At 41.7% G+C, this 14,945-nt stretch overlaps 1 protein-coding gene across 1 annotated transcript in view; it reads right to left on the reverse strand.

The window, feature by feature from the left end:
• Positions 1 to 6: 6 nt before the first annotated feature.
• RHOA (ras homolog family member A) overlaps positions 7 to 14,945 on the reverse strand; it is a 46,959-nt gene continuing 32,020 nt past the window's right edge. The window contains exons 2-5 of the mRNA XM_029916688.1: positions 9,114 to 9,270; positions 5,822 to 5,942; positions 1,258 to 1,388; positions 7 to 316 (exon numbers count right to left, since the gene is read on the reverse strand). Coding sequence (XP_029772548.1) covers positions 143 to 316; positions 1,258 to 1,388; positions 5,822 to 5,942; positions 9,114 to 9,269 — 582 coding nt within the window. The 5' untranslated portion in view covers position 9,270 and the 3' untranslated portion in view covers positions 7 to 142. The remainder of the gene's footprint in view (positions 317 to 1,257; positions 1,389 to 5,821; positions 5,943 to 9,113; positions 9,271 to 14,945) is intronic.

Consider the following 14,945-nt stretch of genomic DNA (forward strand, 5'->3'; position numbering starts at 1 on the left):
CTTCTAAATGGTAGCAAGATGACTTCTGATTTGTAATCTTAGGTAAATTATAGATAAATGAAAAAGGCCAGTAATCATACACTAAGATTAATAAACAGCACTTCAAAATTAACCGCATGAGGGCTGTGCTTGCAGCAGGGTTTCACAAGACAAGGCACCCAGATTTTTTCTTCCCACGTCTGGCTTGGAGAGCAGCTCTCGTGGCCATTTCAAAAACCTCCCTCACTCCATCTTTGGTCTTTGCTGAACACTCCATGTACCCAAAAGCACCAATCCTGTTCGCCATATCTCTGCCTTCTTCTGGTTTCACTGGCTCCTAGCAAAGAGAAAAGAGCACTTTCATTTCAGTTAAGAAAGTATCACCAATCAAATTCAGCCTAAAAGGCTTCTTTAAAAGCTGCCAATAATGATAATGATAATAATAATAGTAAAATAAAAAATAAGAGCTGCCAAACCCAGATTTGAGTTCTATCTTAGGAAACTCATATGCAGTGACCCTCCCCATCCCCAATATAAAATCCCTATTAAACAAGTTCTTCTCTGGGAAGTAGAGAGAAAGGAAGGAGAAGCCAGAGAAGCCCTGCAGGGTTGAGGAGGGAATCAAGGGAAAAATTATCCAAGCTATTGATCCAGGCAGGGTAAGCACTGGGGTCCCTGTAGTTAGCTTCACAGAGGACTGAAAGCCCAAGGAAGTAAACATATCTCGACCTCGACAGACAAAGAAACCTCAGTGGGAGAACCTGGACTAAAGACCCCAAGGCCCTTATCCTGCATGGTGGAAGCCTTGCCACTGGACCACCTGGCTTCTCAGAAGCCAAGGTGCCAACTCCATCATCATTTTTATAAAGACATCAGGGCTCTGGACTCCCTGTCCTCAAGGTTACCTGATTCTTTGGTTACCACCAATTTAATCTTTGGCTTCACATATACCAAGGTAATAACCGGAGAGGGGAATCAAGAGCCTGATAAAGTTCCTGCATTTGGAGCATTGACTACTGCTGCTGCTGGTCCCTTCTGAGGCAGGCAATCCTTGGAGGCACAGCGCTACCCCACAGGAGAGGTTCCCATCTCATACGAGTAGGGAGTCTTAGGGACCCTCTGTGTAGGCCCCAGTGAATGAAGGACAGATGGAGAAAGATAGGCTTCTGGGACTCTCTTTGAAATAGCCTGGCTTGTGAGAGTTTCTACTGGGCCCCCTGAACATCCAACCTTGGGTTCAAGAATGTTCATGAAAACAGAGCCCTGCCCCAGACATGCCTGCTTCATCTTGGCCAGCTCCCGCCTTGTGTGCTCATCATTCCGAAGATCCTTCTTGTTCCCAACCAGGATGATGGGCACGTTGGGACAGAAGTGCTTGACTTCTGGAGTCCATTTTTCTGGGATGTTTTCTGAAAGAAGCAAAATACATACAAAACACATACAAAACACATATAATTCTATCCTGAAGAATCTCCAAGAGCCCTAGGTAAACTGTAAAGAAGCTACTTAAAAAGTATGCTGGACATTTAATGGAATCTCACCAGTTTTAAAACCACAGTAAAAGGCAAAATCCTACCCCTTTCCCTTAAGCAGAGAATCATCAGCCTTTTCTCAGTCCCCACTAAAGAGCTCAGCTCCTGTGGAAGTGGGACCCAGTTAAAGCCTCTGGAGGAGGAAAGGGTCCAGAACACAGGGTGGTTCCACAATGATGCAACCTGACTGAAGGAGGGAAGCTATCCATGGACCATCTCTGTCACTGCTGGCTAGTGACTCTGACCACATCTTACAGAAAAGATCTCCATTCTAGGGCTGCAGCTGGCCCAGGGTCCACATGTTCTCTCTACACCTTGCTTATGGACCTTCAGCATGACCCCCATCGTGTAGGTTATTGGTATTTCAAATAGCACAAGAATGACTTCTGAAAATGAGTGATAACCAGCTGTAGCTTCTTGCCAATACTCTACTAAAATGGTCTGCTTGTAATTTAAGTCTGTATTTTAGAAATAAAATGTCTGTCCTATGACTTCAAGACAAATTACCAAAAGGCAAGAGTTGCTTAGAATACAGAAAGATGGTCTGTCTTCTGGCTTGAAAGGCCACATCAGGTAAACTACATGAGTGAGGTCAGGAAACTGTCTTGTAATTCAGTGCTCCAGTCTTTAGCACCCAAGATTGACACTGGAATGCATCCTTCTTCCTTTGCTATGGCAGCCACAGAGTTAATTATAATAACTTGATACTCAAAGCTTTATGCTGAAACAGAGTTTCTCAAAGAAGTGCAATGTTCCAGTCCTCAAAACAATAAAGAGTAAAGGGTCAGCACATCTAACAACAAAGCCAAACAGCCTCAGCCCCAAACCTTGCTCTCACCTGTGCACCCATGGTCAGTTTCAGTTCAGCTACAACAGTGATCACTTTATTTTTTTTAATTTTTATTAAAAAAAAAAACCTTCTTAATGTTTATTTATTCTTGAGAGAGAGAGAAAGCATGAGAGAGAGGGGCGGGGAGGAGCAGAGAGAAAAAGAGACACAGAATCTGAAGCAGGCTCCAGGCTTCAAGCTGTCAGCACAGAGCCTGACAGCAGGGCTTGAACCCACAAGCTGTGAGATCGTGACCTGAACCAAAGTTGGACGCTTAATGGACTGAGACACCCAGGTGCCCCAACAGTGATTACTTTAAAAGGTAAGTAAGATATCACTCCCTTGTTCAAGCCTTCCAAGAGCTCCAATCTCATGAGGAAAGGAAAGGTCCACACCATTAACTACACTGCTCTATTATGCTCACTCCCACCCCCGCTGCTACATTGGATTCCTTCCTTCCTCGTCTTGCCTCAGTGACTTTATACCTGCTATCCCCTCTACTAGAAGGCTGTTTTATTGGTATCTGTATTGGCTTCCTTCAGTTAATTTAGGTCTGTCTCAGAAGCCACCTTTTTAGTCAGGTTAATGACCATCCCAGGGCCATCCTCTGAAACAGAATAGTACCGTGGACCATTCCATACCAACCTCCATGAATCTTATTTGTGAAAATTCTTGCTATCAGATTTACTGTTATGTTTTTTGGGGGGGGGGGTTTACTGCTGTTTTTGCTCGTCTCCCTTAATCTAAAAGAAGTTTCTTCTATAAATAGTTGCTCAATAATATTTGCTGAATATATGAAATTATTATTCCAGGGGCAGCAGGGTGGCTGCTGGTTCAAGCTCTGCATTGGACTGCACCGGCAGAGTGGATCATGTTTGGGATTCTTTCTCTCTGCTCCTCCAGTGCTCATGCTCTCTCTCTCAAAATAATAAACATAAAAAAAGTCAGGGGTACCTGGGTGGTTCAATCATGAAGCATCTGACTTTGGCTCAAGTCATGATCTCACAGTTTGAATCCCACATCAGGTAAGCACGAGCCCTGCTTTGGGTAAAAATAGGAACCCTGGGTGAGCCCTCTCTCTCTCTCTCTCTGCCCATCATGGGATTTTCTTTTTCTCTCTGCCCCTGCTCACTTGCGCCCTTTCTCTCTCTTAAACGAACAAAAAAAAAAAAGAGAAATTCTTAGTCCAATAGTCTCCCTACCCCCTGGAATTCAAGACACATAAATTAAAATTAAAAATCAATTGCCTCTGTCTTACTGTTGCTGCTTTTCATAAATAACTTTAAAGAGAAGGAATTCTTATCATCTAGATTAGGGATCAGGAAATAAAATCTTGTCTGGAGTCTTTTTTTTGGAGTAAGAGTCCATGAGCAGGGGAGGGGCAGAGAAAGAGGGACTTGAACCCATAAACCACAAATCCTGACCTGAGCCAAAGTCAGATGCTTAACTGACCACCCAGGCGCCCCGGAGTCTGTTTTTATAAGAGAAGTTTTGCTGGAACACAGCCAAGTTCATTCATTTATGTATTTTGTATGGCTGCTTTTGTCATTCAGTAGCAGAGTTGAGTAGTTGCAATAGAAAACATATGGCTAACAAAGATTAAAGTTTTACTGTTTGGTCTTTTACAAGTTTGCTACCCCAGGTCTTAACTAGAATACAGACTAGAGACCAACTGCCAGTCTAGACAGGAGAGATTCTAAAAAGTAAATTATCACAGGATTGGCTGGCAGCAGGGCTGAAACTCTCACACCGAAATTCTGATTCCTGATTAAACTTGCTATCCTACACCTACATGCAGGGCCATGGTTTAACATCCAATCAAGTAAATCAAGTCCAGCATTAGGCTGGCATTAGCTTTTCATTTTCTTGACCCAGACTCCCCCCGCAGCCCAATTAAGTAATCTCTATGCCCAATATGGGGGTTGAACTCACAACCCCAAGACCAAGAGTCACATGCTCTACAGTCTGAGTCAGCCAGGCATCCCTTGATCCAGACTTTTGAGTTCCCATTAACACATTTTCTTGGGCAAACTTCTGGTGGGATTGTCCTCTACACCAAAGCCAAAACAAAATTTTAAAGGGCAAAACCAAGCTAGTTCAAGTCAGCCTAGCAAAGGGGCTCCACCTACCTACCACACTCCCGCAATGACTTCCAAGGAAGGCAGAGTATCTACCCTCCAACATTAGACCCAGGTATGTCTGTACTTCAGAGATCTGTCTCTCTTCGCCTCTTTACTTTCTACCTCTGCTCTCCTCCCCAGAGCCTGCCCTCTGGGGGAAAAGGCCGGCAAGAAATAAGTCACAGCCAGTAAACAGAGGTCAAAAACTTAAGAACCTCCTTTGAGATCAGGAGACATGTTCTTTAAAAAGTGCGAATGAAGAGTAACTTTCTGCTCTGAAGGTGTTTTTGTCCCTAGATGACTATACCTTGGATGATGAGCTACAGGACACATTCCTCTTCATTCCCATAGGACTTAGACAAAGTCCATGATGTGTATGTAACAGGAAGGTTTCACATGGCTCTATTTTTCTGTGACCTAAAGCTCTGCCCCACCATCTAGGCCCTTCCAACAGCTCCCCAAAGGAAACCAGATTCATTTGAAAAACCAAAACTAAAATAGCTGTTGAAAATCACCAAAGTGAACCAATGGCAGAGAATTCCTGCTCAGTTTCAGTCCTAGGAGTCACTGCCCAGAGGCTCAATCTCAGCTTGACTCCTTCGGATGCATAACCTTGATCAAGTGTTCAAAATCTTGGAGGCCCCCATGAGCAGCATTGGTGGTATGGTGGTGAGCATAGCTGCCTTCCAAAATCTTGGAGGGTCCCAGTATTGTCATTAAAATGAGTACATCCATGACAAAGAAAAGAAGGTCACTTAACAGCAACTGGCCAGCAGAAGCCAATACCATCAACAGGCCCTCCAGGGCTGTTTGTGTTGATAACGACAATACTCTTGGCCTACATGCTACGCTGTCAATGTAGAGCATTGCATTATCAAGAGAGACATTTTGTCATCTTCAGTACAAACTGAAAGTAAGTTCTGTTTCAGGCCTTGGTGCCTTGTTTAGCAGAGTGTGAGGTTAGTGTTATTCACAGGCTTTTTCTGAAGCAAAGTAGCTACTGAGACAAGTCATCAACTGACCTAGTGGAAAAGCCAAGTTCAAGTCTCTCTTTATTAGCTTAGACACTTCAGAAAAGGTCTAAAATAAAGCCTTAGAAACATTACCAGGAAAGAGCAAATCACCAGTCTAGATATCAGAAGGCAACAAGCTCAGTAAGTTGTATGGAAAAAACGTGTGGTCACTCACAAAAACTTCAAATCTTAGATAGTCCCAAGGCTCTAGGACTCTGGCCACTGATGATTCCTTCTATGAAGATCATGTTTGCTTTTCAACCACTTGATGCTCAGAAAGGACCTAAGAAACCAGGTGCCGGCCAGGCACACAGGCAGTGACAGACATCAGGCTGCAGGGCTACTCACCTAAACTATCAGGGCTGTCAATGGAGAAACACATCAGTATAACATCAGTGTCCGGATAGGAGAGAGGTCTCAAACGATCATAATCTTCCTGCCCAGCTGTATCCCACAACGCCAACTCTACCTGTGGTAAGAAAAATAAACACATGAGTGCAAGGTTAAAACACCTATTTCCAGAAGAAGTGGTACTCTACCAAAGTACATTTAAATGGCAAACTGTCCCAAATAATAAAATGTAAGAGTGTTCATTTTTGTTAAGCACCAAGCCTGAGGTGGAAGATATGTTTAAATTGTTTTAGGTTGCGGGGCACCTGAGTGGCTTTGTCAGGTAAATGTCCAACTCCTGGTTTTGGCTCCAGTTATGATCTCACAGTTCATGAGTTTAAGCCCAGTGTCAAGCTCTGTGCTGATGGCGCAGAGCTGGCTTGGGATTTTGTTTCCGTCTCTCTGTCCCTCCCCCGCTTATACACACACTCTCTCTCAAAATAAACATTTAATTAATAATAATGATGATGATAATACTTACATAATTCAGAATGTCAAGTAAAAAATAACTTTGTAACTTGTAAGAAGTAGAGTATTTAATTATAAACAACATTCTGCATAGAAAAGCAGATGAACAAGAAGGGAAATCAAACTAAACAATATTCCACCATATGTATAAGGCAAGACAGGGAAACACCAGACCTGAGTAACTTTTCCTAATATATTCTAACTCAACTACTTCCTTGTTTGGTCTCCTCATTCTGCTCAAATGTGGCAACGTGGAGCCTATATTTGAGTTGGTGGGTAAGAAAAAGACACCGCGCTGTAAAGCAAGGTCTGAGCTGACAGGAAAGGTCTCTGGCTGTGTTTTTCCTCAAAAAATGTTTGACTTAAAGCATCACTACAGTAGCAGGGTACTCCTTTCGCACATGGGAACCTGCTCACCTTCATGTGGCAGGAGGGCAAACAGACGCCTGCGCTCTGGACACAGGTCCCTCTGTATGTTGTCCAGCACTGCAGGCAGCCCTGTGATTTCTCACAACCAGAGTGGGATTTTAACATCTGCTCAGGGACACTGTGAGGCCCAAGGAGCTCTCCCTCTAATATGTGGAATACTCGTTTTCTCCTAGAATTTTCACGGCCCACATTAAAAAAAAAATTTAATGTTTATTTTATTTTTGAGAGAGAGCAGGGGAGGGGCAGAGATAGAGGGAGACAAGAGGATCTGAAGTGGGCTCTGCACTGACATCGGAGAGCCCAATGCAGAGCCCTAACGCACGAACCATGAGATCATGATCCAAGCCGAAGTCAGAGTCTTAACCAACTAAGCCACCCAGGAGTCCCACAGCCCATATTTTAGAGTTTCTACAGATCATTTTTTCCTTAAAGTTGATGGCTAATTATCTCTTTCACCCTCAACCTCTGCCCTAGGATGCATCACTCACAACCTCCACTAGGCTGATTACACTTGTCATGTATACTCATGATTAGTTTGATATGTGTATTTACTTACTTAAAAAATTATTTTTCATTTATCTTTTTTAGAGAAAGAGTGAGAGAGCACACAGAGGGAAAGAGAAAGAATTCCAAGCAGGCTCCATGCTTAGCACAGTGTTTGATGTGGGGCTCGATTCCACAACCCTGGCATCATGCATGACCTAAACTGAAACCAAAAATCAGACATTCAACCAAATGAGCCACACAGGCGCCCCTGTTATGTATATTTATATTACACTGATACCCAATCCTTACATTAGACCTGGTCTCAGAATGGTATAGCTCATTCACTCTCTGCCAAATCACACTACCTTGACCCCTCCATGCCTCATGTGTGTTTAGTCAGATACATCCAACAATGATTATCTTCTGATAAATAAATGTTTCAGGTGTTGGGCCTGTCTCTTATCAGAACGGGCCTTTCCATCTTTGGTATGTCTGTTCCTGGAACAATAATCACCTAGAATCTTCAATGGTTTCCTAGGCTCTATTACTATATATTCTTACATGAATATTCCTAGGCAGCACCCTCGCTCAACTTCATTGAAGGTCACCAAGTTGCTATCAAGCACTTTTATTTCAGGGACCCTAAAAGTCTGAGCAGCTGGCTAAATGTGCCGCAGATTGTTGGCAAAGAGCCCTTTGTTCTAGTTTTCTTTTCAGCTGACCCACCTGCAGTGAGAATTTCATTCCCTTTCAAAAGATGCACAGAAAGCTAAGACACTATTTTGACAACAAAAGGAAGCAGAAGATTTATTTAAAAAAAAATACATATAATGAGGTGCCTTGATGGCTTAGTCAGTTGAGTATCTTCTGACTTCAGCTCAGGTCATGATCTCATAGTTTGTGAGTTTGAGACCCACATTGGGCTCCATGATGACAGTGCAGAGCCTGCTTGGGATCTGCTCTCTCACTCTTTCTGCCCCTACCCAGCTCATGCTTTCTCTCTCAAAATAAATAAATAAACTTAAAAAAAATACATATACTCTAGTTCCAGAAGAGTTTGGCTCCAGTCTTGCCAGTAGACTTTCAGGACAGACATGAAGAAAAGCTGTCCTCAACTGCCAATGACAGGCAGCTTAAGCCAACTGTGGCACCCTATTTATGTTAAAGTAAAAAACCATTAAAAAAATTAAATGTGAGGATGTTTTAAATATCACACTGCTGGTGTTATAAATTAATACACCCCTTTGAGACAAAGTAAGGACCTCTTGACATAATCATCTCATTCTTCAGCACTTAAGAAAATATTGACAGAACCAGGGGAAGTCCATCTATACAGAGAGGTTCATTTTATTATTAAAAAGAAGGTTTTTTTTAATGTTTATTTATTACTGAGACAGAGAGAAACAAAGCATGAGTAGGGGAGGGGCAGAGAGAGAGGGAGACACAATCCAAAGCAGGCTCCAGGCTCTGAGCTGCCAGCACAGAGCCGAATGCAGGGCTCAAACCCACGAACCATGAGATCATGACCTGAGTGGAAGTCAGACGCTTAACCAACTGAGCCTCCCAGGTGTCCCAAATAGGTTCATTTTAAGCATTATCCATCTGGCAACAAACTAAATTTCAAATATAAATAAAGCTGTGAGGACCACATACACTAAGGCTTCCCATGTAAAATACATATGAATTGAGCAAAGTCTAGATGATAGCAGTTAAAAAGTTGGGCTAAGATGCCAGAACAGAATGGATTTCTCATTCAAAAATGTTTTATTATACTGTGTACTAAAGAGACAAAAAGGCCTAATTCTCTACAGGCTCTAGGAGTAGCCTGACATGGAAACAATACTAGTTGTTAAGAAAATGTACTCACCTGCTTTCCATCCACTTCAATATCTGCCACATAGTTCTCAAACACTGTGGGCACATACACCTCTGGGAACTGGTCCTTGCTAAAGACGATGAGCAAGCAAGTCTTGCCACAGGCTCCATCACCAACAATCACCAATTTCTTCCGGATGGCAGCCATGCTGAAACAGGAGACAAAGGTGTTATCTAAAATGAATAAGAAGCTATTAATATGAGCCTACCCAAATATAAAACGCTAGTACCCCTTTCCACTTGACACCAAAAAGTCATACAAAACCCCACAACTAAGGTTATACTTACACTTTCAGTAAAAAGACTGAAAGCTTTTCTCCCAGATCAGGAACACGACAAGAATGGCCACTCGCCACTTCTATCCAATATGATACTGGAGATTCTAGCCACAGTAATTAAGCAAGAAAATGAAATAAAACGCCTCAATTTGAAATGAATACATAAAACTATCTTAACTTGCAGATGACATGATCTTATATACAGAAAATCTTAAGGAATCCACTAAAAATTATTAGGACGAATTCAGCAGGGTGGCAGGATACATATAAAGCAACAGGGTGGCAGGATGAACATATAAAAATCAACTGTATTTCTATAACCTAGCAATGAACTGAAAATGAAATTAAGACATTTTCACCTATAATAGCTTCAAAATGAATAGGGATAAATTTAACAAAAATACAAAACATACTCTGAAAACTCTGAAACACTGTTGAGAGAAAGTATCTAAATAAATGGAAAGAGATTCATGTTTCCAGACTGGAAGGCAATCCTGTTAAGTGACAACATCCTCCAAATTATTCCTCAGATTCAAGACAATCCTTATCATAATACCATTTGGCTTTCTTGGAGAAATAGACTAACAGAACAGAAAATTCATGCAGAAATTCACTGGACCCAGAATGGCTACAAAAATAGTGAAAAAGAAGAACAAAGTTGCAGGACTCACACTTCCTGATTTCAAAACTTACTGCAAAGATACAGTAATCAAGATAGTGATGAACTGTCATAAAGACAGACAAGGTGGGGCGCCTGGGTGGCTCAGTCGGTTGGGCATCCGACTTTGGCTTAGGTCATGATCTCACAGTTTGTGGGTTCAAGCCCTGAGCCGGGCTCTGTGCTGACAGCTAGCTCAGAGCCTGGAGCCTGCTTCAGATTCTGTACCTCCCTCTCTCTCTGACCATCAAAAATAAATAAAAAAACATTAAAAAAAAAAAAAAAAAGGACAGACACGGAGATCAAGTCAAAGTCCAGAAATACCCCCCACATTTAGGGTCAAGTGACTTTTTTTTTTTTTAATGTTTATTCATTTGAGAGAGATGCGGAAGTGGGACTTCCAAGTGAGAGGGAGGGACAGAGAGAGAAGGAAACCGGATGGAAGCAGGCTCTGAGCTGATAGCGGAGAGCCTGATTCGGAGCTCAAACTCATTAACTCTGAGATCATGACATAAGCTGAAGTCTGATGTTTAACCAGCTGAGCCACCCAAGTGCCCCTAGGGTTAAGTGATTTTCAACAAGGATGCCAAAACAATCTAATGGTGGAAAAACAGTCTTTTTTCAACAAATGGTGTTGAGACAACTGAATAAATCCACACAATAGAATAAAATCAGAATGCTACACCTCAAATCATATACAAAAATCAACTCAAAATGGATTATAAGCCCAAATGTAAGAATTAACACCATAAAATCCCTTTTCTCCCTACTCAACCCTGACAACCACCATTCTACTTTCTGTTTCATGCTACCTCAGGTGGAAGTGGAATCAGCACTATTTGTCCTTTTGTGACTGGCTTATTTTACTCAACATAATGTCTTCAAGATTCATACATGTTGTATCATGTATCAGAATTTACTTCCTTTTAAGGCTGAGCAACATTCCATTGTATGTATACACTACACTTCCATTGATCCATGGATAGACACCAGTTAGCTTCCAGCTCTTGGCCACCGTGATTGATTCATAGTTTATTTATTTTTGAGAGAGAGCACACGCAAGTGGGGGTAGGGCAGAGAATCCAAAGCAGGCTCTGCGCTAACAGCAGTAAGCCCAATACAGGGGCTCAAACTCACGACTTGTGAAATCATGACCCAAGCCAAAGTTAGATGTTCAAGCAGAGCCACAGACTCTTGATTTCAGCCCAGGTCATAATCCTGGGATCTTGGGATCAAGCCCAGAGTTGGCTTTGTGCTGAGTGTGGAGCCTGCTTAAGACTCTGTCGCTCACCCTATCTATAAAGAAAGAAACAAACAAATAAATAAAAAAAGAATAATATATTCATCATAAGCACCTAACTTTTGTGCTTCAAGAGATACCACCAAGGGTTGCCTGGGTGGCTCAGTTTAATGGTCAGCTCTTTTATTAAAAAGATTCTTTTTACTGTTTTTTCTTTATTTTTGAGAGACAGCGCGGGCAGCGGAGGGTCAAAGAGAGAGAGGGAGGCACAGAATCTGAAGTAGGCTCCAAGCTCTGAGCTAGCTGTCAGCACAGAGCCTGACGAGGGGCTCAAACCCACGAACTGTGAGATCATGACCTGAGCTGAAGCTGGATGCTTAACCGACTGAGCCACTCAGGCACCCCTAATGGTCAGCTCTTGATCTTGATCATGATCTAAGGTTATTATCTCACAGTTTGTGGGTTCAAGTCCGTGAGCCCTGCTTGTGCATGTGCATTCTCTTTCAAAATAAATAAACTTGAAAGAAAGAAAGAAAGAAAGAAAGAAAGAAAGAAAGAAAGAAAGAAAGAAAGAAAGAAAGAAAGAAAAAGAAAAAGAGAAAGAAAGAGAAAAATACGACATGGGGCACCTGGCTGGCTCAGTTGGTAGAGCATATGACTCTTTGTTTTTTAAGTTTATTTGATGGAGTTGGGGGTAGGAGACAGTGCACAGAGCCTGACTCAGGGCTCACAATCACTGTGAGGTTGTGACCTGAGCCAAAATCAAGAGTCAGATGCTTAACCCACTGAGCCACCCAGATGCCTTAAGCACATAAGTCTTCATCTCAGGGTCCGGAGTTCAAGCCGTACATTGGGTGTAGACCCTACTTAAAAGAAAAATGAAAATGAGAAGACAACCCACTGAATACTGGCAAATATTTGCAAATAACATATCTAATCAGGGACTTGTATCTAAAATACATAAAGAACCTTACAACATGACAAAAGAGCAGCTTAGGTGGGTGGTCTAGCTCAGGATGCTGATTTGGATCCAGAAGATATAATGAACTATAAATTCAATAACAAAAAAATCCAAGAATCCAATTTAATGACGGGCAAAGGATCTGAATAGACATGACCTAACAATTCCATTCCTAGACAAGAGAAAAATTAAAATTATGTCCATACAAAAACTTATGGACTAATGTTTACAGAAGCACTGAAATAGTCATCATATTCAAAAAGTCAAAACAAACATCCAACAATTAATGAATAGATAAAATGTAGCATATATATCTAAAAATTGGAATATTATTTGGCAATAAAACAAGAAAAGAAAGTACTGATACATGTTACAGTATGGATGAAATCTGAAAACACTACATATGTGAAAGAAGCTAGCCACAAAGAACAACTTATTAAGTGACTCCCTTTATATAAAATGTCCAGAATAGGAAAATACAGAGTCAACTGTGGTTCGCTTAAGGAAGGGAGCTGGAGAAGAAAAGGAAATGATTACTAAGGGAATGATGGGGTTTCTTTTTGGGATGATGAAACTGTTAGGAGATGGAGCGTGGCTCTATGCATGTACTATATACTATGAATATATGACACTGAACTGTGTACTTAACAAAACAACCTGCAGAATCCTTCCATTTGCCAGAGAATAATGGTCAATGGTCACTCAAATTCCCACCACTGCCTCTCAGAAGAGCATTCTAATTTTTAACTGTGTACTTTGTTGCCTAGCTAAAAAGACTACATTTCTTAGCTTCCCTTAATTAGGTATGGCCATGTACAAAGTTCTAGCTCATGAGATGTAATAAGCAGTGCCTGTGGGACTCCCACAAAATCTTTCTTAAAGTGAAGTCACATGCTCTTCTTCATCCCCTTCCTTCTTTCTGCTGCTTAAACGTGGAACCAGGACTGCTTTCTGGAAAGCTATGCTGGAATATGAGGATGTAGAAGTGTGGACGAAGAATATGAATACGACATTCTGTTAATCAGCTTAATGATAACCCACAACCCTCGGACCAACTGAATATGACATTCTGGAGTTGAAGGCATAATAGGTAGAAAGAGCCTGGATCCCAGTTGTTCTTGGGAGTCACCATCTCAGCCCCAAACTACCTATTTCTATATTTCTTTTATGTGAAAAATAAAAAACTGTTTTGTTTAAAATGGTATTTTTCGGGGGGCCTGGGTGGCTCAGTCAGTTAAGCGCCTGACTGTTGGTTTTGGCTCAGGTCATGATCTAGTGGTTTTGTGGGTTCGAGTCCCACGATGGGCTCTGTGCTGGCAGCAGAGTCTGCCTGAGATTGAGAGTCTGCTTGAGTCTCCCTCTCTCTCTGCCCCTCCCCCACTCATGCTGTCTCTGTCTCTCTCAAAATAAATAAATAAATTTTAAAAACCATATTGTCTAGGGGCACCTGGTTCGGCTCAGGTCACGTTCTTGCAGTCTGTGGGTTCGAGCCCCACATCAGGCTCTGTGCTGACAGCTCAGAGCTTGGAGCCTGCTTCGGATTCTGTGTCTCCCTCTCGCTCTGCCCCTCCCCTGCTCATGCTCTGTTTCTCTGTCTCAATAATAAATATATCCTCTAAAGCATAAGTTTCCCAAACAGGAATAGATTCAACAACCCACTGTGATACATGAACTAAACATGAGAAACACATTTTAGAAGTCCAGAAAACGTAAGAAATTTAGCTTTAAAATTTAAATTGTAGGGATCCCTCGGTAGATCAGTCATTTGAGCATCCGACTTCAGCTCAGGTCATGATCTCATAGTTTGTGAGTTCCAGCCCTACATCAGGCTTGCTGCTGTCAGCAGAGGGTCTGCTTCAGATCCTCTGCCCCCTCTCGCTGACCCTCCTCTGCTCACACTCTTTCCCTCTCTCTCAAAACTGAACAAACAGTAAAAAAAAAATTTTTTTTGATGGCATAAACTCCTTAGCAGGAGATTCTATAACAGAAAGGGCTCACAGTGCTGCCATCACTGATTTGTGAGATCTCAGCTCGCTTAACATACTGCAGTGACTATGTCCCTAGCATATACATAGACACTACATATATACATAGACACTCAAAGTTTTAACCAAATCCATAAAATGACCTAGTGACTTTTAAGGATCTTTTTATTTTTTTTTTTACACAAAAGTATTAGAGGATAACACTAATAGTGAAAGCATTACGCAAAGCATATATGTAAACAGGAAATGTGCTTGATATCATTCTTTAAACAGGAATATGTGGAGGCACCAGACTGACTCAGTCAGTAGAGTATAAAGCATATGACTCTTTATCTCAGGTTGTGAGTTCAAACCCCATGTTGGGCTTAGAGCTTAATTAAAAAACAACACAACAACAACAACAAATAATCGGAGCATGGAATCAGAACAGTTTTGTACTGAGACCAGACTACAGCCCAGCACTCTGGCCACCCGTTCAGCTCCCTCTTTCCTTTTTGGCTTTGGATTCCTAATGGATATGGGACCTGCCTCAAGGTCCTACACTTCTTTCATGTGTGTTTTGTCCTCCAACCAGACTGCAAATTACCTTAGAACAAATAACCTATCTTACATTTCTTTGGGGCTTTTATGTGGTTTGGTTAAGTGCGTTAGTGGGCATGTAGTAAGTATTAAATAGAAGAAAATAAAAAATAAGAAAAAACG

This window comes from Suricata suricatta, chromosome 12 (genome assembly GCF_006229205.1).
Source record: "Suricata suricatta isolate VVHF042 chromosome 12, meerkat_22Aug2017_6uvM2_HiC, whole genome shotgun sequence".
Lineage (NCBI taxonomy): Eukaryota > Metazoa > Chordata > Mammalia > Carnivora > Herpestidae > Suricata > Suricata suricatta.